Source organism: Mastigoproctus giganteus, chromosome 10, assembly GCF_048544385.1.
Source record: "Mastigoproctus giganteus isolate SK-2022 chromosome 10, ASM4854438v1, whole genome shotgun sequence".
In the NCBI taxonomy this organism is placed as follows: Eukaryota; Metazoa; Arthropoda; class Arachnida; order Uropygi; family Thelyphonidae; genus Mastigoproctus; species Mastigoproctus giganteus.
The window spans coordinates 24,489,216-24,515,228 of record NC_143584.1 but is presented as its reverse complement, the minus strand read 5'-3'; the positions used below and the strand labels follow the sequence as shown (position 1 = coordinate 24,515,228).

Here is a 26,013-nt window from a genome sequence, read left to right as displayed (position 1 = left end):
GCATATTTCCATCTGTACGGACTTCTCCTAAATCCAAGTATGTTCTGATTATTATAGTTAAAGGTTTGATCACCTCTTTTTCTGCTGCTACTTTTAACATAATTGGATTGATTCCATCAGCCCTAGGTTCCTAGGCGCCTCCATAGCCAGGTGGGAAGGAGCAGCAGTGCGTAGCACACGCTTCTTGATTAGACCGGGGTTCGAGCCCGTCACCACCAAATATGGAGAATGCGGAAAGGTCATGGAATGACCACCGTATATCCCGGAGCAATATGGCCTTAGTTGCTAATGCTCCTAAAAACCAAATAACAACAAACCTAGGTTCCTTGTTTACATTTGGTTTCAACAGTTTCTGTTGCAGCTTCATTTGTTATCAGTATAACCATAAGTCTAATATTCACTTTGCAGTGAATATTAGACTTATGGTTTTCTCATCTTGAACATCACACATAAATGGCTTCAATTTTGCAAATTACAGCATTTGGAGACCAGTCATCTGTAAGGAGATCTGAGCAAGGTGTTTGAGTGGATTGAGTGAGCTCAGTGCTGATAGCATTCTTTCCCCTTGCTCAGGTTACACACATGAGGGGGCATAAATTCAAATTGAAAGAGGAGGATGGTTGCAGGATAGATGTGCAGAAGTGTGCATTCAGCCATTAAGGAGTTGATTGAGAGGCTTCTATCTAGTGTTGAAGTGGGTACTCTGAATAAATTCAAGGAAGAACTAGACAAACTGTTAAAGGGATTAACAGGTGATGTGGTTTTTTTTTTGCTGGTGCTGTATATACACTTACTTTCTGACATTATTTGCCACTACTAATACTAAATGCAGAATGCTTCAGATTGTCAGCAATCTCTACAGATGGTCAATATTTATATAAAACGGACCAGTGTGTTTTATCCCCCTTTTCCTTCTAGTGTTAACATAGGCAAAGAATTTTTAGCTACTTTACTTTGTGCTCTTAGCCAGAGACTGTTCGTGATCCACTTTAGCATGCCTAACCCCTGAGTAACTTTATTACAGACTAATTTATACTTACTGTAGCATTCTGTGTCCCCTGACATTTAATAATCATTCCATGAAATTTTTCTCTGTCACTTTAATTAACATCTGTTTTTGTCTAAACCTTGAATGTGAGCTCTTGATTGGTATAAAAAGCTTAGTAAATTCTAGGATTACTTTCCTAAACAGTTTGCTGCTTCTTTTTTTTTTTTTTTTTTGCATTTGTTAAAAAAATCAGTTGATCTCACTGAAAGAATTTAAAAGAAGTTAAAAGTATAAGACCATTATAAACGCCTGTGTGAACAAAATTCTTTCCATTTACCCTTTTTTAGTAATTATTTCTTAGAATAAATCCCACATCATTGCATTATGATCACCACTGCCAAATTGGTTTTTTCACTTGAAGATTCTTAATATGTGAAAAATCACTGCTAATAATCAAATAAAGAATATTGCTTTCTCTTGTGATCTCTCTAACATGTTGGCAGAGATCAGTTGTTCAGCTAAGTGTGCTACCAGCCCACAAATTCCGATCAGTATCTGGATCCAAAGTTTAAATCTCCCATGGTAAGACTGATTTACTGGTCCACTATGTTTTGTCAGTGTAGTTGTTTTGTTAATAATAGAGCCATATATGCATTACAACAGTATTAATTGTTCAATAAAAGGAAAGCTACCTGTGATTTATTCCATGATACTTCTTACTGTACTTGGAAACACTATTGACAAATTTTATCTCATGAAAAGAAAACTCCCCATTATTATTTATAACTGAATGTTTAAAAGCAATTGCCATTACCAAGCTATCAACAAGATAACTGAGATATCGCTAGAGAAACCTAGTGACAATGCCATACATGTGACATGCATTTGTTTGGAAAAACAATGTTACAAAAATATAAGTACACAGAGTTATCTGATGAGAGATATCATATCAAAATTTGGCACTGGCATTTCTCACAGCTTTTATGTATCACATGATCAGCCCATAACATGCTACTTCCAAATGTGCTATTAAAAGCATAACTCATTTGCTAGATCAGATTAGGTAGTTAGAATTAACAGATATCAGGGGATTCAAAAACAATTTGTATTCACACAGAAGTAGTTGTGATAGAAAGATATATATTTTTTTGATACTTTAATCTCTGTAGTAACCACACAAATTTTGGTTTCAATCTAACAATTCATATTTTTATTTGCAGCTCTAAATGAAGTATCACAAAACATAAAGTGGAATACAGATCAGTGATTCAGTTCTTCTTTCTGCAAGGGAAAACACCCCAAACAATCCACAAAGAACTGTTTATGGAGAAGACTGCCAAGATTATGTTATAAATAATTCAAGTGTGGAAGAACCTCAGTGCATCATGAAGAAATTCCACGATGCCCAGCAACCTGGGAGTAATTGTGCAGTCAGATTTGAAGTTTTCTGAGCAGTACAGACAGGCTGCCAGAGCAGGTCATGGGGTCTTGTCAGTGATATACAGGAATTTTGTTAGCAGGGATTAGAAGATTATCCCCTTGTATAAGGCAATGGTCAGGCCACAAATTGAGTACTGCATTCAGGTCTGGAAGCCTCATTTTAGGAAGGATGTAGAGTTGCTAGAATGAGTAGAGAAGGGCAACAAGACTGGTGAGGGGAATGAAGGGATCCTCTTACGAAGAGTGGCTTAAGTTCTGCAAATTGCAGCATATGGAGACTAGTACCTGCGAGGTGATATGATTGAGGTGTATAAGGCTTTGAATGGATTGAGCAGGCTCTTCCTCTTGTTCAGATTACAAACCTGAGGGGGCATAAACTGAAATTGAGGAAAGACAGTTCTAGAATAGATGTGCAGAAATTTGCCTTTAGCCAGCAGGTAGTTGATTGCTGGAACAAACTTCCATCTGTCATTGTAGAAGTTGATAGTTTTAATAAATTCAAGGAAGAACTGGACAAACTTGTAATGAACGGATAGGTGAAATGGGAAGTTTTTTTTTTTTTTTTGGCTGATGCTGCATAAGCTTGCTTTCTTTCATCATATGCCGCTGCTTATTATTATTAGCCATATAGTGTAAGGAAACCTGAGGCTTATGCTGCACCAGCCAAAAAAAAATTTCCCGCATTACCCAGAGAGAGAGAGAGAGAGAAAGGGAATCACCAAGAAAGCAAGAAAGAGAAGAATGATGAAATGCAGCTCAGGACCCTGGGTTTGCCAATGCTAACTGTTGTAACAGAAGAGTGTTGCAAAAATTGAAGCATTAAACCTGGAAGGTCACTGTGTTAGCTTCAAAAGAACTAGCTTCAAAGCTCCAGATTAGTGTGGGGTCTGTGGAGAATATTATCCATCAACAGTTGCATATGAGGAAAGTGTTTACTAGATGGGTTCCCAGACTTCTGACCCCTTACCATAAGAGGGAAAGGGCACAATGTGCACATGAAATGTTGTTGATATGCCAGAAAAAGCAAGAGTTTTTCACGGCTAGTTCCAATGGATGAAACTTGGATCCATCACTATGATCCTGAAGCTAAACAAATATCAAAACAATGGAAGCATGCAAAATCACCTCCCCCCACCAAAAAAAAGTCAAAGGTGCAACCAACTTGCTGGCAAAGTGACGTTGTCGGGTTTTTTGGGATCAACATGGTGTAATACTTGCAGATTACCTTCAAACGGGCTGTACTGTGATGGCAAAGTATTATTCCAACCTCGTAAAGTTATCTGCTCCTATAAAAGAAAAAAAAACAAAGCTGTCAAAAGGTATGTGCCTGCACCATGATAATTGCCCCTGCACATTACTCACATGGTGCAGTGAGGTTTGCCCATTAATGTGGGTTTGAAATATTGCCACATCCTGCTTATTCCTTGAACCCTTGGATTTCTTCTGTCCTGAAGTCCTTTCTTCGTGGAAAACACTTTGCTGCTGCTGCTGATAAGGTGATTTTAGCTCCCAAGTTGTGGTTTGATCAAGAGGATTTCTACAAAACTAGCCTGCAGAAATGTATTGAGAGGTGGCAAAAATGTGTCATTTTGTCTGGTGACTATGACCATGTTTAAAATGTAATACATGGTGTTTGTTCTAACCTTCTATCACAACTACTTCTGGGTGAATATAGATCTTTTTTTGAACACCCCTCCCCCTTGTATTTAAAGACTTCTCATTGGATGTGGTCTTGTTTTATGTATGTTAACATCCCATATGCATTCAGTATACTAAGTAGACTACTTCATTTAGCTACTTACTCAGTTATGTTCATGCACTAAGCTTGTGCAGTTAGAATCTTAGCATTAATCACTATCCTAATCAAAGCAAACTAAATTTCCTTTTGTGGAAAGGTTTTTTTGGCAGATATTTGGTTTACCTATTAGATTAAATGAGTGAAACTATTACAGAATTGTATTTGGCTGAAATTAAAAAAATATTATTTTATCTCCCTTTATGCATAATATTTTGTATTGTATACAGATATACAGACAATATAATTTGCATAATAAAAGAAGTCAATCAGATTTTGAGGCAAAACATTTTGACCACCCCTGTCTTCTCAAGTGGATGCAGCTCACAGCACTTAGAAGCGACATTGCTGACTGGCACGGCATATATAGTATTGGCACAGGTGGTGTCTGTCAGTTCAGTATGAAGCTCATGTATTGGAAAGGGGGAAGGACTTGATGGAGTTTGAATGGGGTAATGATTTGTGGTGCTAGGAAGGATGGGGCCTGACAACACCTACAGATTGGGCTAACTGTAGGTGTTTTGTCAGCTGTTTAAGGGCTGGGGGAATGATCCAAAGAGGGATATGTAACCACTCAACATCATGTTGAGTGGTGTGGGGAAACTGCAACTGTTTTGACAGTGGGGGTGAATAGTGGTTTTCACATGCTGTCCAGGACAACAGACTGCTCACTATCCCTCAATTAATGGCAGACTACAACCAGGGCACACAGAGAAATGTTACTGAGCACACCATCTAGCAGATGCTCTTGTGGATAGGCCTATGGAGTAGGTGACCTGTTCATGTGCCCATGTTGACTGACTGTCATCAGCACTTCCACCTGTGGTGGGCAAGGGAATACCACTTATGGACATTGGGTGACTGGAAAGGGGCACCTGGTTTGATGAATCAAGGTTCCAACTCCATCATGCCAGTTGATGGGTGTATATTCAACAGTGAGCAGGTGAACAACTGAAACCAGACTACATGGTTAGACAAAAACATTCCAGTAGTAGTAGTATTGTCATTTTGGGTATGTCCTCATGGACATTACTGGCTCCTGTCATCTTTGTTGAACACACCCTCACTGCCAAATCCTACCTTGTCATTGTTTTGGACCAAGTTTTGCCCTATATGGTGATCATGCATCCAAATGATAATGTGTCCCATATTCACAAGGCTCACATTGCCACCAGATTCTCCTGACATCAATCCAATTGAATTCTTGTGGGATGTGGTGGAATGCAGCATTGGCAAGTCTGTGCCAGTACCCCTGTTCTCTTTCAGAACTCCAGGATGTCCAGCTGGCCCAGGCTACCTGGGACATCTTCCACTGTGTCACGAAGTTGATGTCATGCTGACTGAAAGTGGTTATTATCACATCAAAAGGCAGCCCAACCTACTATTAGGTAGGTGATCACATGTTTTGCCTCATGAGTGTACGTTAGAAGTGGGGATAACTAATTCTCTAAGTTTCTTAAGCCTCATATTATGCAAAAACAGGTCTGTACAGTAAAGCTTTTTTATAAAAGCGATCAATACGAATTTATATTTACATTTTAGAAGTTTTCATCCATTTATACACAAAAAATCAGTTGTACTCAAACAGCAAATGCAGTTAAATTCAGTAAATTTCAGGGAGACAGGGATTTGTAAAGCAATGATATCTAATATCATTAATTAAAAGCATTAAAAATAATATTCTTAATAGGTATTTTTCTGTACCATATATTGAAAGACCTCATCCTAAAAAAAAAAAAAATACACTGTTTGCCTGTTTGTATCTTTGTGTTATGCAGAATTGAATGATATTTTTAAAAATGCCAAAATGGCTATTGTATTCTGTTCTAAAGTACAATTATGGACGTTATCTTCCATATGGTCAGATATGTTGTGTGAGCAAACCGTTATGTCTAGGCATAGTGTGTGGTGTCATATGAGTGCTCAGGTTGTATCTCTTCATATCAGAGGTCAACTTGATCTAATGCTGGTCATTCCAGAGCCTCAGCTCACTCAGCATGCCTTATCCCACCACCAAATTTTTAAATTTGATCAGGTTTTATTATTAGATCACCAGCTATACTGTTACAAACCACCGATTTCTCAAATATTACACATGAAAATATGTGACAGTTTTCTTAATATCCATTTTTCTTTTGTTGTGTCAGCTTTGTGGAACTGTGGTTCCACACAACAAGTAATACTTCTTTTTTGTAAAAGTTGACATTTACTGGGATGGATAAATGCACACTTCAAAATTTTCCATCGCTTTTTTCCTTACCATTGATAACAACACATTCAAAAACTTTGTCTTATTTCAGGGAAAGTTTTTTATTTTTATTCTGTTTTGGCAACTGTGATCTTCCAGAGGTGGGTTCATATTACTGTTATTTTGTTATCAACAATATTGGCACTTGGTATCTATAGGGGTCTGTGGGCAATTACTTTTAAATATTATAAATAATAATGTTATAAATAATAAATGGGAGATTCTGTTTTTTTTTATGTGATTAAAGTTTCAATAGTGTTTCTGAGTTTAGATGTAGTACCATGGAATAAATCAGAGATAATTTTCCTTTATTATGGTTGTTGTTAGTACTCATCACAGTCATTTTGCATATAACATATCCCTACTCTCAGTTGTCTTCCTAATGCTTATGTCACTCCAGACTTATTTAGTATTACATTAAAAACTTGTGTCTGTTTAGTGTAGTGTTTTAAAATTTAATTTGTGTAACTCCTTCCCTCTCTTGTCATGTCTTCCTTACTGTACACTTTGTACTCACTATATGCAAATTCTTCATCTGAATCATATGTTTCTGTGCTCGTATCATTAGTGTATTGCAAGTGTCTGATTGTCTGTGCTTTTAGTAACTCTAACACACCCATGTAATTACATGTCCCATGTGGGCTCACAACGGTCCTATTAACTCCCCTATACACAACTCTTGCATCTGTTGCAATAGGAGCAACATAAGAATACATTTCTTATTCCCCCCCCAAAAAAACTAGCAGTTTTCTGAACCATCTGAAACAACCTCAATAACATCAGCAAATATCCTTGTATTCATCCCTTCTATTTAACTGTCTTTCTCTCTCTCTCTCTCTCTGAAAAGTGTTTTTTTTTTTTTTTTTTTTTTTACAAACACAGACCATACTGAGAAATTCTGCCCCACAAACCTTGTCTAATCTTTCTGGAACTGAATTGATTGGCAAAGGTTCTCAATAGCTATCATGCATTGGCAAAATTCCTGACACTTTTAAATTTTGACCTGCCGTACAGCCAGAGGCATGAGGGTCTGATTCGCACCCTTTTTTTAATATCACCTCAGATATATGAAGCCTCTGATTCCCTGTGCTTACACCATTAGCACTTACGTGTATTACAGTATCACTTTTTGGGTCCCCTTTAAGATAATTGATCTACAATATCACTAACTTTTGCTCCTGGCTGATGCATTCTGGTTCTATTCTGTGTATCCTTATTGCAAAATATATTTCCTGTTTCACAGCCAGTATTCACTGAAGTAATTATCTCCTCTAGGACTAGTGCTTTATACACAAAATGATCCCACCATGTAGCCAGAGGCATGATGATTGACTCTACTATTGAGTTGGGCAGCTGAGAACTCGATGGGTTCCCTGATTTAATTATTTTGAGGGCATGTTAATCTTTTCCTCAAGCAATAATTTGGCCCATCAGGATTCAAAATTTCCGCTTAATTTCCTTACTCTCTGTATCTGAAACACATGAAGGCATCTCCTGTGCCATTATTATTAGGTTTCTACTTTAAGGCATTTTTTTGTAAAAAAAGACCTAAAGGCATATTTATAACATAGCCTGTGATTAAAGTATGCCATCAGTAATGAAATTCCATTACCAACTTGCTGGTGTGACTTTTTTTTCATGATACCAAGAACATGAATTAGATGAGGATTTTGTAAAATTTTGATGATGGTGAAATTCCAGGTGCTTTTGCAAGATTTATATTCAGTTTTTCAATGTCTGCATTGTTTTCTGCTTCTTTCTAATAAATCATATGTAAATGTACAATAAAAATAATAAAGTGTGTATAATTTAAATTAAACTATTTCAGGATATTCCTAGGTCTTCTAGAATTTAAACATGGTTTGTTCACAATTTATTAATTTTTATTACCAAATTATAAAAATTGTTTGACAAACTCAATCATTTAACATTCCAGGTTATCTTTCGTACTAACTGCATGTGTAGGATAATATTTTGACATGAAATTATAATGGAATTGTTGGATCATACTGATTTGAACTTGTTAAAAATATGAATGCCTCTTTCTGTATATGTGTATAAAACTTGAATAATATTCCTGTGTGGTGAAGTTGCCTTTGTGTGTGTGTGTGTGTTATTCCAGAATAGTCCCCATGTAAATGCTGTTCAGGAAGAGGAGCCAGTTGCTGGGACTAAAGAGGAGACCACTGTTAAATCCTCTCCAAAGGTAACTTCCCTTCCATCATGATCTGATCATGCTTTTAACTTGGCATGCATTTTAGGTAATGGGTTATTAGCAGTGCATCAGAGATTTGTGCTAATCATGTAATATGCATGCAATTCATCAGCATGCTACTGATGAACAATATACTCTTAATAGAATTGAATGCTTGTGTGGCAGAATAATTTTTTGTTTGCTTATTTTCAGTTAATGCATTAACCCATGCTGTAATTCATTTGACTGCATTTTTTCAATGGCTTTATCTTTGTTAGCATGTGTAGTTTCTTAAGCAATTATGCTTTGCTGTTCCCATCCTTACTACTTCTGCAGAATTTTAGTTTTTTTGAAAAGTTAAAAATATGATTAAAATTTTGAAATTTATACTTGAAATTTGTTTGAAAATGAAGGAAGAATATTTTGTATAAAATATTCTTCCTTCATCTTAGAGAATTTTATCTTAGAGAATGTGATAATTGAAAAAAAACAAAAAAAAACTTAATTGTTAAGGATGTTTAAAAAAAATGGTGACTCTCAGAAGTACTTGGCTGTGAATTGTTATGCTACGACTGAATTTTTGCAGTTTTCTTCATGAGTGGATATTACTTATGATCATGGAATACAGAATACAAATTTAAATACGGTGGACCCCCTGTTTACGATTGGTTCACTGTACGATCAAATCACTTTACGATGGACTTTCCATAATAAAATACCATTCACTGTGATATGTGGTAATTGCCGGTTATTGTGATTATGTTTGCGAATTGAATTTTAATTCTATTAAACGGCGATTCTAATAAACAAAAATAGGAGGAATATTAACCACAGGCTATAAAAGTAAAGATCACAGATTTGCACTTTATTACCTTACCAATTAGCAAAATTAAATGATACGTGAAAATTGGAAGAATATTTTTTCCGCAGGTTAGCAAAATAAAAATAAATTTATGCTTATGTACAAAGCTTAATTAATACATACTGTAATGTGTACATACTAACTAATTGATATTTCTGTTCACTGACACTTTTTTTTTGTTGTAAAATTTAAAACAGTAAAAAAGATAAGCAATCAATAACAAAAAAAAAAAAAAAACTGCGCAGACAAATTGCAACTAACACAATACATGCAAGTGAGATACAGAGTGTCAAGGTTTTTTATGAAGCTTAAAAAATAGGAATGAATAGAAGATTTTGAAAATGTATTTGTTTTTTATATGATTGAAGATTTCATGGAAGAGGAAATGCATTTCACCATAATAACGTAAAAATCCACAGGATTTCAGCTATCGGTATTTCAGGTATATCAGGCCAGCAAAAAAGCTAGCCTGATATACCTTCATCAATATCATTGATAAATATACAAAACAACAGCGGACCCAACACCGAACCCTGTGGGACTCCACTAATAACATTAGTTCACAAAGAGTAGCACCCATTGATAACTGCTTTAGGAGGCAGTGATGTCCACCTTTTTGACTGAGGGACAATGAAACACAATTTTCTTAGGCATTACATTGATTGGATGTAAATATTTTATGAAATAATTTTCTGCTGTTTTCAGTAGAGTTGTATTCAGAAATTTAAAAGGGAGGTTTGACTAGTTGGTGTATATCGGAAGGTGAAGGGGGTGTATATCGGATTACATTAAAAAAAATTGTTAGCAAAAACAATGAATATGGACTAAAGCTATAAAGCTTGAAGGTAGTCTAATTGTCCATAATGAAAATAAAATTACCAAAGTGAAATGCTCTGAACAAACCATTTTCTATTCATTTTTACCAGAAGTTAATTGCGTTAAACTAATATTTGTATTATCTCTTAAAACTTAAGAGATAACACAAACATGTTATCTCTTAAGTAAACATGTGTGCAGTGATAATGATTTAAAAAAACTCGTTGAATTTCATTTTTCTAAGTTATTTAAACTCGTTACACTGACCTTTGCAAAGCAGACACCTGCCTATAGTGGATGCCACCTTGTTATCCAATGGTGTCTGCTTTAGAGAGGTTTCACTATGTATTAAAATTTTGTCAAGACATCCATCAGCATTTTATCCATTCATTGATGTTTGTATGAAACTTTTCTTTGGCAATTGTGGGAGTTAGAAATCTGCAAATATGTGAAGTAATAGGGAAAGGGGGATGAATGCTCCCATTGAGTTGTAAAATATGGAACTGTAATTTTTAAACGATAGAAATAGGAAAAATTATCAGTGTAAGTTGTGTATAGAAATATTGCAAGTGAATGTTTAACCTATCAGAAATCAGTATAAGACATCATGACCTCTTACATGTATAACTTTAATGCCAGAAACAGCTTGACTTGGTGCATTATAGCCTTAGATGCTAATGCGCCATAAAACTCTAAAACAAACAAGCTAGAAATAGCAGCAAGAGGCAGGCTCCTCCGGCTTTTTGATATAAAAATTGATTTATACGCTTAACAATACTTATGCAATCAGGGAATCACTATTAACCACCCCTTTAATGCTATTTCCTTCTAATGCCATTTCCTTCTAATGCCATAACTTTGCATTGTGTATTAGCAGGAGAAGCACTTTCACTAATATTTTTAGTTTTTGACATGATTAACAATGTTTTAATGATAAAAGTTTAAATCAGTCATGCCAAGCAGCATCACAATAGCCAAAAAAGTCCTTTTGAAAATATAAAGTTGCAGGTAGTACTGACTTGATGACAGTGTGATTACACCAAGCCTTGTGCTGAAAGCTATATGAATGAGTCAAATGAAAATGAGATTTTTTTTTTTTTTATCAATAACTGGTACTTATCCCATTTGTATACCAGATTTCTTATGTCCTTTGTTGTCTCTGTGAAATTGCTGTCCTGCCAAATTATTTTTCTGTCTTCCAAAGATGTGAATATCACAAGGCTGGACTATACAGAGGATACTTAATCACTCCTTAGTGCAATTTCTAGTTGGTTGCCATAGTGGGTTGATCTGTGTGTGATCACACATTCTCACATAACTAATTGACACCCCCAATCACATGTACAGGTCTCATGTTTTTGATGTTATGTCTCAGATCAACTTTGAGGAGCTGTGTGCAATGCGCCTCTGTAGCCAGGTGGGAAGGAGCAGCAGTGTGTAGCACACGCTTCTTGATTACACCGGGGTTCGAGCCCGTCACCACCAAATACGGAGGATGCGGAAAGGTCAGAGATTGACCACCGCATACTCTCGGAGCAATATGGCCTTAGTTGCTAATGCTCCAAAAAACCAAACAACAACAACAACAACTTTGTGCAATTTTGTGAGTTGACTATTTCACCTCTTGAAATGGCAATAGCAGACCCTGAGTCAAAGAATAGCATGGGCATAGCATTCCTAGTGCTTTCAAAAGTCAGATTTCTTGCCATGGTAATGGTTAATATTTCCATTGCATGTTGTGTTGCTTGCTTTCTGGTTCAAAGTGCCTGTGCATGACTGATCCATAATCACTACGCTATCCAAGAAGTCAGAAGTTGCAAAATGAACAGTTTCCTCTTCATTTCATGTGGGTACTGCAGGCATTTGCAAACATTTCTGTTTATTGTTGAGCACTAGGGAACCCACTTGACAGTGGTAGCAGGCCTGTCTCAAATATCACTGCACAACATTTTGTGAAAATAGAGCATTTTTTTTTGTGAAAAGATACTATAAAATTAATTTATTGTTAAATTATACATTTCTGATAATATCATATTAACAGTTATTAGAGGGTTTACAATCAATAGGAGTAATAATAGCAATATTATAAAATAGTATCATAATAACTACACATCAGATTTATATTCAGATTAAAAATTCGGAAACTGTTAGTTAAAAAAGTTTTAGAATAAGAATCATTTTACAACTTGCACATATAATATCCTTTGTTGCATTAAAGAGTATATTTTATAATGTGACCCTTTGGACATTTATTGTCCAAAATCATTTTAAAAGCAGAGAAGGATCTTTCCACATCAACGGAGGTTATGGGCTAAATTTAAAAAATTGAGCCTTTGAAGCCTCTACTTAAAATGGAAGTTCCTGCTCATTTCCATTAACAAAGCCAGCTGTTTTTTTTTAAAATGTGAAATTGGGGGTTCCTTTTAAACTGTTATCAAATCTATTTCTTATTTTATTTTGTATGTCTCCAGGGATGGCATTAGCATTAGTAGAGGCATTTGATGCAAGAAAGCAAGCTTATGCAGCATCAGCCAAAAAAAAAAAAAAAAAAAACCACTTCCACTTCACCCCTCTGTTCGTTCAAAATACCTGTCCAGCTGAGCCTTAAACTTATTTAAGCTATCAACTTCCAAGACAAGGGATGGAAGTCTGTTCTACCAACCAACCACCCGCTGGCTAAAGGCAAATTTCCGCACGTCTATCCTACATCTGTCTTTCCTCAATTTGAATTTATGCCCTCTCAGGTGATTATTCTGAGCAAGAGGAGGAATCCCATCAGCATTGAGCATGCTCAAACCATTCAAGGCCTTATACACCTCTATCAGATCACCTCGCTGGTGCCTAGTCTCCAGGCGCCTCCGTAGCCAGGTGGGAAGGAGCAGCAGTGCGTTGCACACGCTTCTTGATTAGACCGGAGTTCGAGCCCGTCACCACCAAATACGGAGGATGCGGAAAGGTCAGGAAATGACCACCACATATCCCGGAGCAATATGGCCTTAGTTGCTAATGCTCCTAAAAACCAAATAACAAGCCTAGTCTCCAGACACTGTAATTTGCAAAACTTAAGCCTTTCTTCGTAATAGCACCCCTTTGTTCCATTCACTAATTTTGTTGCCCTTCTCTGTACTCGTTCCAGCAGCTCTACATCCTTCTTGAAATGAGACCTCCAGACCTGTATACAGTACTCTAGGTGTGGCCTGACCATTGCCTTATACAGGGGAATAATCACCTCCTTATCCCTGCTAGAAAAATTCCTATATATCATTGACAATACACCATGAGCTACTCTTGCAGCCTGTCTGCACTGCTCAGAGAACTTCATATCTGCCTGCACAACCACCCCCAGGTCCCTTTCATTCTCTACCACTGTCAGTGTAGTACCACAGAGTTGATATGTTGCTCTGGGGTTGCTGTTTCCCATGTGTAGTACTTTACATTTGTCAATGTTAAACTTCATTTGCCACCTCTCAGCCCATCTGCTCAACCTTTCCAGATCCTGTTGCAGCAGCATAGTGTCAGTAGTGCCCTTGACAACCCTGCCTACCTTTGTATCGTCTGCAAACTTCGACATTAAGCTTGATATACCCTCATCAATATCATTTATAAATACAGAAAACAATAATGGACCCAACACTGAGCCCTGAGGGACTCCACTAATAACATTAGTCCACGACGAGCAGTGTCCATTGATTACCACTCTCTGTCTTCTCCCCCTCATCCACCCCTTTATCCACAGCAGCAATTTGCCTCCAATGCCACACTGCTCCAATTTGTGCAGCAGTCTTCCATGTGCAACAGTATCAAAAGCCTTTCTAAGATCCAAGTATATAATATCAAAGTTATTCCCTGCATCCAGTTCCTTTGTGACTGCATCATAGTATCCAATCAAATTGGTCAGGCATGACTTCCTCTTAACTAAACCATGCTGTGTCCAAGCTATAGCTGAAGTCTTGTCTAAATGATCCTGCAGTGCTTCTTTAACTAGTGCCTCCATTAATTTTCCTGGAACAGAAGTTAAACTCACAGGTCTATAATTACTTGTGTCAGCCTTTGATCCTCCTTTGTGAATTGGGGTGACATTTGCACATCTCCAGTCTGTGGGTATCTCCCCTGAGTCCAAGGAAGCTCTCATAATTATGGCTAAGGGTTTGCTTACTTCCTTTGCTGCCTCCTTTAATATAACTGGATAGATCCCATCCACCCCGGGTGCCTTTCTTGTGTTTATCTTCAACAATTTCTCCTCCACTTTACTCTCAGTTATTACAAGATTCTCTAGCTTACTGCTAGAGTTGAATACACCTCTGGCTTTTCCCTCGCTAAATAACTCCTCATGTGTGAATGTCGATGAAAAATATTCATTTAGTTTGTTAGCTACCTGAGCAGGATCATCAACAGTTGACCCATCGATATCAAGTGGACCAATCTGATTCATCCCCTTCCTTCTAGAGTTTACATAAGTATATATTTGCTGTTTTTCTTTGCATCCCTTGCCCAAGGATTTCTCGTAATCTGCCTTCGCCTGCCTAACCTCCTTTGTAACTTGGTTACAGATCAACTTGTATCTATCATAGGCTTCTGTGTCATGTGTTAATTTGTATGTATCCCATGCATGTTTCTTCTCTGCCATATGCCTCATCACTTCATCTGACATCCATTTAGGCCGAAACCTTGAACAATATTTCTTAGTTGGTATGTAAAGCCTAGTAGCTTCCAAGATAAGTTCTTTGAATGCTTCCCATTTTGCATTTGCTGTTGGTAACATCATCAGTTGGTCCCACTGTATAGAATTTAAATATTGTCTCAGTCCATCATAGTCACCTTTACGAAAGCAATAACCCTTCCCTTTACCCCTAATGGTAGTTACCTCTTTGAGTAAATCCCACTTCAGCACACTGTGATCACTGCCACCTAGTGGTTCATTTATCTGCAGATTCTGAATGCATGAAGAATCACTGCTGATAATCAAGTCAAGAGTATTCCTCCCTCTAGTTGCCTCCCGAGCATGCTGATGTAGAAAACAATCATCCAATAAATCCACAAAAGCCTTGCTAGTGTGTGAGTGACCAGCCCCCAAATTCCAGTCAATATCTAGGAAATTAAAATCTCCCATTATAAGACTCTCTGAATTACTGGCCCACTCTATTTCCCTGTGCAGTTTCTTATTATACTCATCAGAGTCATTAGGCCTATAGCACACTCCTACTCTCAATTTTGATCTCCCAATGCTTATGTCACACCAAACTCTTATGTCACACCAAGCTTATGTCACACCACTCGACACTGCACTATCCAGCGATGTCCACTGGCTTCACTTCCTTGGATTTTATGTATTTCTTAACTAATAGCATAACTCCTCCTCCCTTCCTATCCAGTCTATCCTTTCTGTAGACGTTGTACTCCCCAAATTCCAGTTCTGCATTCCTTATATCTGTGTGACACCACGTCTCTGATATCCCAAAATATCTGCATTTGATGTTTTGAGCAGTACCTCAAATTCATCAAATTTATTTACTAAACTCCTAGCATTGGTGTACACGCAAGTATACATGCACCTATTTCTATTCTTAGCTACCCTAACACAACCCATGTGTTTACTTGTATCGCAATGACTCCCGGCAGTCTCTGAAATATCCTGCATCTTGTGTTTCAGGCTTCTGCTCATTCCAGTAGAAGCAGTGCAAGAATCTCTTTCACCTCTGCCAGTGGCCACTGTTAAACTATTCGTCTTTGTCTCCCCCCCAAGCTAGCAGTTTTCCGACCCACCTAACACTGCCTCGATAGCATCAGCAAATATTCTTGCACCCTTTCTATTTAAGTGTATCCCATCCCTGTAGAAGCAATCTCTCTTGTTAACAAGTACAGTCCAGGCTGAAAAAAATTCTACCCCTTGAGCCTTGCACAATCTTTCCAGCGCCGAATTGATCGACAAGGCTCTCATCATATACTCCCTCCATCGTGTCTGGGCAGAATTTCAGACACTTTCAAATTCAACCCTATTTCACGGCTTTTTTTCAACAGTGACCTGTACTTGTTAAGCAATTCTGCCGGTCTCCTACTCTTGATATCATTAGTGCCAACGTGTACAACTATATCACCTTTTGTGCCCATCAACCTTTGCCTGAAATGGCTGAAATTCCTAACTGAACTTTCTCTACCTCTTCAGTTGCATTGCCCAAAGAAAGTCCCCATGTTTTGAGTTCAGTTGTAGAATGAGGTAACCAAGCAGATTGACTCTTGTGAACAACAAATATTTTTAACCAACGAATCTGAAATAACTGCCTTAGAAAAGCCAGTAGCTGTAGCATCCTCAGTATACAAAACATCAACTTTTTTTTTTATAAAATCAAAAATTTTTCCATGAAACAATTCTGCCCATAACTGTGTTCCTCATTTTGTCAAAATAGATTCTGTTGACACAGGAACCAGGTTGCATATCTCTGTAGATATCTATGCATATTGTGGCTTTTATGAACATCTTTTTTTATGAGAAATTACTTTATTAACTTTTATTAATTGCCAAAATTCTCCTGAATTGTTTCTGCAAGTCAGTGTATGCAGTGAGTTTAAGCAAATAATGTGTGGTTGGGATAGAAAACCTGTAATGGCAGAACTGCTTTTATTATATATGGAGTAGTTGTTACCAACAAAATTGCATAATTTTTGCTACAAGTCAGTTCTTGGTTGGCCATAATAACTTATGAGAATTCGATCACAGATCTTGCAGTTGTGGAGTGATTCATGTGTTCAAGAACCTTACAAGCAAGCAAATGTGGATGACATGGTTCTGCATCTAATTTCCCGCATACCAAATATGCAGAATATAAATAAATACTCATTTATTGCATTAAAACAGCAATCCCTGTACATCACATGGCATGGTGAACAAACATTATACATAGCATCAATTTGATATGTTAAATGATGGATATGATTTTTATTTAGATAGTTTTTACAAATTATGGCAGTTGCTGTATACAGTACTACAGCAGAATTACTGTACAGAGCACATTATTTGAGCTGCTGATTATTTGGCTGATGGCAGGTTATCTGTTTTGTAATTCATTTAGGGGATCACTTTGTATCCAGCCACATTTCTGTTCAAGATATTACCAAATTAGCTGCTGCTGATTTTATTTGATTGAAAATTTCATTCCCTGTATACTTGAGAATTGACAAGTCTTTGGCAGTTAATGCTGTTGGAGAAGAGAGTCCAATCAGGTCTCTCTTCTCCAAGTCCATATCTCTCCAACAGGTCCATATCTTTACTAAGATGAGGTCTTCAATGTTCAATTTATAAGAAGTTAAGATCAGAGACATTTACAACTAGTTGTTTATCTTAGATATTATCATTAACCACATTTTGTGGTCATGTGGATTTGAACCGCTGGCAACTCAAATGTGTGTACTGTTGTACACTTGGCTATCTCAAGCATCTAACCATTGTTTTATAAAATGGAATGATCGTCTTTACTGGCAATGTTTTTGTATTGGCAAACCCTTGTGAAGTGTCCTAGCAACCTGTTCACATTGTTAAGAGAATTTCATACACGACTGTATCATTGCCTTCAAGTAATTTTCATTATAAACCATCTTGAATTTGGTGCTACCTGGGTTCTAGGCCTTGATTTGCCTGGGTTATTCCTCAGCTTCCATTTCTTAACCCATCCGGATATTTATCTGGATATTGGTGGGGTAGTAGCAGACCCTGATTACTTCATTAACTATCCTGTGCACCTTTGTATTATTAGCAAAATTAGATGTTAAACTTGAAATACCTATAACAATATCATTGATAAATCAGATCAGTGACCATTTATGACAAAACTATCTGAATTGTTATTTAGTTTGTGCAAAATGTGCATCAGTGTTTGCTCTACAGTTGTATTTATGTGAAACTGTAAGGATCTCCAGGTGCCAACCGACAGACTTGTTGCCTTCATCAGTGGTAGATTTGAACCTTCAGTGTAACCACAAGGATATTCAATTAAGCTTATTTGCTAATGTAAATATATTATGCCTACTTGTTGATGTGTAGTATTTAGTGTAATGAGTAATCCATCTTTTCTAATTCTTTTGGAATAAGTATTTTGTTGTGTAATTTATTTATAGTTAAACAACCAAACAGCTTTTCAAACAGCAACCAAACAGTTTATCAAAATATTTTTATGTTGGCATTATATTTTTGGCGATGTCTGTCTATTCCTTTACTGACTATGGTTTTTTGCTCCTGCATTGTATTGCTAGTTAGTGTATTTAGTTATAGGAAGTATTTGTGCAACATTATAGTGGAGAGGAATTTTATTAAACTATTGTTTTTTATCATCAATTCCTATTTTAATTTTTCTTTAAATTTCACAACACTATAATTAACACAAGAGCCTCATACTTGTGTGCCTGTACTCTCTATTTGGAGTACTTGTGTGGTTAGAGAATGAGTTACCTTTTTGTTTGATTAACTGAGATAACACAGTCAATTATAACCTGTTTGGACCTGTTGTGATCTGTGGAGGTTTTTTATGATGCTTAGTAAGTTATGGTATGCAGAAGTCAGTAAGTAACTTTTTTAAGGCAAGTAACCTCTGTGTGAACATACTATAAAGGGAGATAGGAGAAACTATATATAAATGTATCTCTCTTGGATACTCATAATCCACAAAGTTCAGAAGATGATCACCAGATTGACCCTAATGAGGTCAGACATCATTTCATCATATGTTTAACATTTTAGGCACTGGCTGGAAGTATTACACATGTTTGAATATGGAACTTATGTCCAGGGTGTCAGCATTCATCCTTACTTAAAATCAGTTTTGGTGTGGTGGGATAAATGATGACACAAGATCAGTCACACTGTTGCTTTGAGAAAAGATGCAGATTTATTTTATTTATTAATGTTTTATATCTCATACAATTCAGATTCATGCAAGAAGTGATATGGATGTGTATTTTCTCTTATAAACTGTTCATCAGGATGTATCCCCTTCCCATTCTCAAGATTTGTAGATTCTTTATTCATTCATTCAACTTATTACTTTTTACTTCATAAAGGACGAGAACAATATATCAATATTCTGATTTCATATGGTTATATTTTTCCTCCAAGTAAATTATGCTATAATGATACAGTATAATAAAGTAAAGTGAATCTTATGGTTATGGCCTTCACCATGTTTTCATTAGAGATGTTTAATGAGACCCGAAATGGTCTACTGAATGAGGACTCGCTCATTAAAATAATTTAAATAAAGATTCAAAAAATGCAATATTCCAGCCAGAGATGCCCAGATTTTAAATAAATGAATATCCAAGCTGCAGTTAATGTTAATTTCCTACATACAGGATTCTCCTGCCAAAACTCATCACATTGCCACCATTAAAGCAAGTTACAAAAGAGGAGTTTTCACGTTAGAAAAGGTATATTTTATTTGAAATAGTACTTACAGATTTATAAGCTAACTCTGTTATTTATATGTAACTAATTTGGCTCTGTTGTTTGTTATTCTTCCTTTTAAAAATACGTAATTAGAAAGTATCATCATATTTTTAGGGATTTATAAGTTCATAGGAGTTTGAGAATGGCAGATGAATTATAAGTTTGCCAGTGTAGTTTTAATTGCAGTTAGTAAAGAATCTACCCAATTTAGAATGACAAATGGTGTTGGAAAATCATCAAAACATCAAGCAGAATGGCAGTTGTTGCATTACTAATAAATGGTAATGTACACTGTCCTCTAACGAAGTTTTGTTTACATGTAGCAAGAGCAACTAGTGATAATATTCTAACCAAGAGATAGTGTATAATACCTGTATTATGATTCTCTGTAAGTTATGGTATGCAGAAGTCAGGTAAGTAATCTTTGTAAGCAGATAGCTCTCATTCAAAAGAAAATTAGATGATCTAATGAGTGGTTACAGATATATTTTAGAAGATAAAGGAGTGAAAAAAAAAAGCAAGTTGGGCAACTGACATTACATTCATTATTTAAAAAAATACAAGACATTACCATTCATCTTACTCTGGTTAGAAAAAATTGTATCAAAAACAAAGCAATATTGCTCATGTAAGTTTTATTTAAATACATATTTATTAATTTTATTTAATAACCTTTGAGTTTTAATTTACCAATCTTAGCATTATATGCACTGTATTGGTAAAAGTGAGTTTGAAAATGGGGTAAGTAATGACAAGTTGTAGCTCTCAAAAAACTTATCTCTGACTGTTATATGAAAATGTGCATGCTATAGCATGCATTTCTACTATGGGCTGTTTTTTGGAACATATCTCATTGTTATAGCAGGATAAACTGTATTTGCAGTGTTATTCCCCCGCCCAAATATCAAATAGTTTTTGTTAGTAATTGTCACACCAGTGTGGGTGACTAGATACTCCATCACTGTAGCTCATAAAAGACAAGTACCAATATAAGTGAAGTCTGGTGTTCTGGTGTTGATGAATGTTACTTATGTTTCTTGCTCATTCAAGTGAAAGACTGTCATTTTTGTTATTGAAGCATTAAAACATACAGGAATACTACCTTTTAGATTATATAAAAGTTTCCTTTTGGGTAGCTTTTTCCTAGCCTAATTAAGAGGTCAAGGAATTAATAACAGGAAATTTAAGGATGTAGCTGTTATTTTGGAAATATACAGAATAGAAGAAAAATATTACTTATCCCTTTATTCCTATTTTACCTTTAAAAAAAAAAAGACAAAAGTTTTTTTAACATGGCCCAAGTTCTCTCATTTGGGGTAAGCTCTGCCTTTTCACCGACTTACCCCCCTAGTTTTTCAGAGAAATAGTGAAATATTTTATTATTTGTTTAAAAAAGGTATTCATGCTCTGAAAGCTGTGTGATAATGCTTTGTCTCACAAGAGAAATGGCAAACACCAGCCAGCAGAAATAGTGAGCAGCAGACCAAATGTGTGTTACTCTTGTTCTTCAGATGGGAAAGGCAGCAGACTTAGTAAGTTTGACAAAGGCCAAATTGTAATAGCCAGACGACTGGGTCAGATCATATCCAAAACGGCACAGCTGGTGGGATGCTCATGGTCAGCCATGGTTAGTACCTACCAAAAGTGGTCCAAGGGGGGGGGAACCCACGAACCACTGGCGAGTTGTTGGACGACCACACCTCATCGACACTCAAGGTGAGCAAAGGCTCTCCCGGATGGTATGTGGCAACAAAAGGGTGACTGTGTGGTGTAACTTGCTGGTAATTGGAATGGTGGTGACAGGAATAATATGTCACAACACACAATACATTGAACCCTGCTGAAAATGGGACTGGCCGCAGGCTGCTCAGTGTCCACGCTAACCATGGTTCACCAGTGACAGCGCCTACAATGGGCACGTGAGCATCAAAACTGGACCTTGAGAGATTGGAAGGTCATCTGGTCCGATGAATCATGTTTCCTGTCGTATCATGTGGATGGCTGGGTACATGTGCGTCGTTTACCTGGGGAAGTGATGGCGCCTGGATGCACCATGGGACAAAAACAAGCCTGTGGCGGCAGTGTCATGCTTTGGGCGATGTTCTGCTGGGATACCCTGGGTCCAGTCATCTATGTCCTGGGCACTCTGACATCTACCACCTGCCTAAACATCATTGCTGACCAGGTACACCCTTTCATGGCAATGGTCTTCCCCTCTGGCGGTGCCGTCTTTCAGCAGGATAATGCGCCATGCCACACTGCCCGGATTGTTCGAGACTGGTTCAAGGAACATGGGGAAGACTTCCAGGTATTGCCCTGGCCTCCAATTTCCCCAGACATTAATCCCATCGAGCATCTGTGGTTTATGTTGGAACAGCGTCTCCGATCTGTGCCATCTTAACCACGAACCTTATAGGAGTTAAAGGATCTGCTGGTTATGTGTTGGTACAAGATATCACAAGACACATTTAGAAATCTTGTAGCGTCCATGCCTCACCGGGTATGAGCTGTTTTGGCTGCACATGGAGGACCAACATCATATTAGGTAGGTTTTTTTGGCTCATTGGTGTATATTTCATATATGAACAGACAAGATAAAGCTAAAACTTGCTTGAAAAAGAGTAAAGCATTGATTCCCACAGTTGTGAGGATATCACAACAATTTGTCTCAGTAATGCACTACAAAATAAGTAACACTTCTCCAAACAGAACTATATTGTTACATATTTGTAATTGATTCTATCCTAGTTGGTTGACTTAGTTTTACTGGAGCCTTATTAGTGAAGAAGTAGGCAGCTATCAGTGCAGCTTTTTTCCTGACAAGCATTTAGCTTTGTCTTGTCTATTTACATAAGCACACAAGTGCTGGTCTACTGATTTTTTTTTTTTTTTTTTTCAATAAACACAGGGCTTAATGCTGTAAATCATATACAGAATTGGGAGATACTTTAATGCAGAAAATAAAATCTGACAGATTTTAGGCATATTACTGTATCAGGTACAGAATCATAGGGAAACTTTCTGCTCCATCCTAGCATTGCTGTTTTGAGGGGGGGAGGGGGTAGAAAGTTTCTCATGATCATATGATTATGCAGTAATGCACCTCAAATCTTTCAGATTATGTAAGTACTCTTTTTAATACTTCCCACCCCCAACAAACTTAGGACATTTACAACTTCATTAAATCAGTTTAATTTCTTTGTTATCTTGATTACCCAAATTATGCATAATGTTATTTTTGCATATTTATTAAATGTTTACAATGGAGAATTTATCCTTTTGACTTTTTATGATCCTTTATTAGTCACACTGCTATAACAAGTTCATAAAATAGTTTCTCCATCTTTTTCTTTTTGCAAAAAAAAATAGTAAAACTAAGTTAAAATCAGAATTTTCATAAATTCTTTATTTTTAAATTATTTAAATAAATTATTTTTATTAATAAACACAACTGAGAATAGTTTTCTGTAATACAGAGTTGTTAAAATTAAAGTATCCCTATGTAGAGGGCTCTGGAGTGAGTTCTAAGGCTCGTACTGAAGAGAAATTTGGACAACAAAGAATGCACTCGCTATTTATTGGAAAAAAAAATTAGTTACAAAATTTGTCACTATATGGTGCTGTGGCAATACAAATCACTTTAACAGTGCTACAATTGTTCAATGTGTCCTCCATTTTGGCCAACAACAGTTTCCATTCGAAGAACAGCATTTTCTACAACAGAATGTAACATGTCAACTGGAATAGCCAGCACATGACGTCTAATGCTGTCCTTCAGATCTGCCAGAGTTTGGCATTCTTCCCGATACACCTGGTTCTTCAAAAAACCCCACAACCAGAAGTCGCATGAGGTGAGGTCCGGTGATCGGGGTGGCCAAGATGTCTGGAAACAACAGCGGATGACCCGTTCAGCTGTTAAGTGTTGCCTTAGCAATCCTTGGACACAATGGTGGATGTGGGGTGGCGCACCATCTTGCATGAATATGGTATCCTGAAGGCACCCACGTTGTTGCAGCTCTAGTATTGTGAAATTTGCCAACATTTCATAATATCGGTGCCCAGTGATGGAACAGGTCCAGGGTCCAGTCAATGTTACCTGTTCAAAAAAATATGGCCCAATCATGAATGTGGCCGTAAATCCACACTACCCTGTCACTTTTGAAGAATGCAATGGGACTTCTTGGATAACTCGGGGGTTTTCTGTTGCCCAAATGCAACAGTTGTGCGTATTCACTTGTCCATTTAAGCAGAAGTGGGCTTTATCACTCCAAAAGATGTTCCATGGTCAAGTGATATCCACTTTCATTTGCACCAGAAACTGAAGTGCGTATGTGAAATGAATATCTGCATCACCATGCTTTAGCTGCTGTAGCATGTGCATCTTATAAGGATAGTACCGCAACGCCTGATGCATTATTAGCCTTACAGTGGAATACTGCATGTCCACTTCACAAGGAACAGCTGGCACACTTGCACTACCACATGGAGATTGACTTGATAAATCCACAACAGCTATAGCCACATCTTCAATATGAGAGGAGTCCACTTGTTTTTGACCTCTGCCTGGTTGAACAACAAGATGTCCTGTTGCTTCAAATTTCGCAATCATTTTGCGGACAGCACAGTCATAGGTCCACGTGGGCCTTATGTGCTTCTGACGCCGGAATTCTCTGATAGCCACAGCTGCATTGTTGCTGTTCTGATAGTACAGCTTCACTAGTAGTGCCTTTTCCTGCAACATTGTTGGCATTGCTGCTGTAATACAGGCAGCAATGCCTGTATTACAGCAGCAATACTTTAATTTTAACCCTGTAATTTAGCTAGTCATAAAAAAAAATCTTTATCCTGCAAGTTTTCATTTCTAATGCAACATATACAATATGGCCCATACCCTCTCAATTTAGACAGCAGTGAAGATTAATAAAAGAACGTATTTATACATAAAATTCAAAAATTTTTTACTTTTATTTATATACTTACTTTTACTTAAATAAAATTTTATTTTAAAATAAATAAACTTAAGTTAAATTATTTTAAAAGAAAATAAGTACATGTGATGGCACTATTGATTTCATACATTTATTTTCTGCCAAAAAATGAGCCAGAACACTGCCCATCCCTTGTCACTTGCAATTATAAAAGACTAGTGAGAGATGAGTATAGAGATTGTCACGAAAATCAAAAGTTTGATGGATGCCAACCAGTCAGTAGTACATTGCATTTTCAGTATAGTAGTATGCAACATTTGCAGAAAACTTCACTTTTCTTTTAAATAGAAATTTAATGGTAAAAAAAGCATTAATACAGTTCCACCAACATTGCTGTCTATCTGATTTATGTAATGATAAAATCCAGTGAAGTGTTACAATTTCAAATATTTAATACTTGTAGCAAAAGCTGTATGAATAAATTTGACAAATTTTGGACTTAATTTGGAAGTTATCTGACTTTGTTGTGAATTCTTAAGACCAAATCCAAATGACAACAAATCGCAATGTGTATGTCCATTTGCCTATCACATTTCTCTCCTCTCTGTCTTTGCTGTTCCCTTCAATAGGACTAACACAGCAATGACTACTAGACTGAAGACTCCAAATTTTCTGAATGAACAGGGGATTGGCAATCACTCAAATATAGTTTCTTGCAATGATAAATTTTAAAACCAAGTTTTATATAAAAAAAACTGCAAAGTTATTTTATAAAAATAAATACACAGTAAAAGTTTTTAAATGGAATTAGTTTAGATTATGAAATTCTGTAGAACAGTGAAACTACTGTTCCTTTCATTGCTCAGCTTTTGGTAGTAATGCCACCTTATCTTATTGTATGAATGCATTTTCTCAACACAGGAAAAGCAGCTGACAACAGAAGCAGTTTTAAGCTGTAAGAGCAGCAACACCAGTGTTGCTTTTACAATTTAAAAATTTCTTCTTTCAGCAACTTATTTTACAGTATTTCAGTAAGATCATTGATAACTGAGTGTAATGCATTACATTGAAAGAACAGAATTCACGGGGTTCCTGGACACTGCTACGCTGTCATCCCTCTCGCTGCCGACCGGGCTAGCCAGGTGGGTAAAGTGCCTGCCTGGCAACCCAAAGGTCGCGGGTTCGAATCCCGCCTCGGGCTTGGATCAAAGTACTGCAAAAACCTTGGGAGGTGCATTATGGCCACAGAAGCCAATGTGCCAACAACTACCCCCCCCCTCCCTCTCGCTAGTGGACAGACCGCTTGACA

At 36.9% G+C, this 26,013-nt stretch overlaps 1 protein-coding gene across 2 annotated transcripts in view; it reads left to right on the top strand.

Moving 5' to 3' along the window:
- LOC150078877 (vesicle-associated membrane protein-associated protein B/C-like) overlaps window positions 1-26,013 on the top strand; it is a 141,711-nt gene that overhangs the window by 95,982 nt on the left and 19,716 nt on the right. Inside the window, exon 5 of one of the 2 annotated variants that reach the window (XM_090383998.1) lies at window positions 8,594-8,677. The exons of the other annotated variant lie outside the window; for it this stretch is intronic. Within the exon in view, the coding sequence (XP_090240124.1) occupies window positions 8,594-8,677 (84 nt within the window). The remainder of the gene's footprint in view (window positions 1-8,593; window positions 8,678-26,013) is intronic. 2 annotated transcript variants of the gene reach the window in all.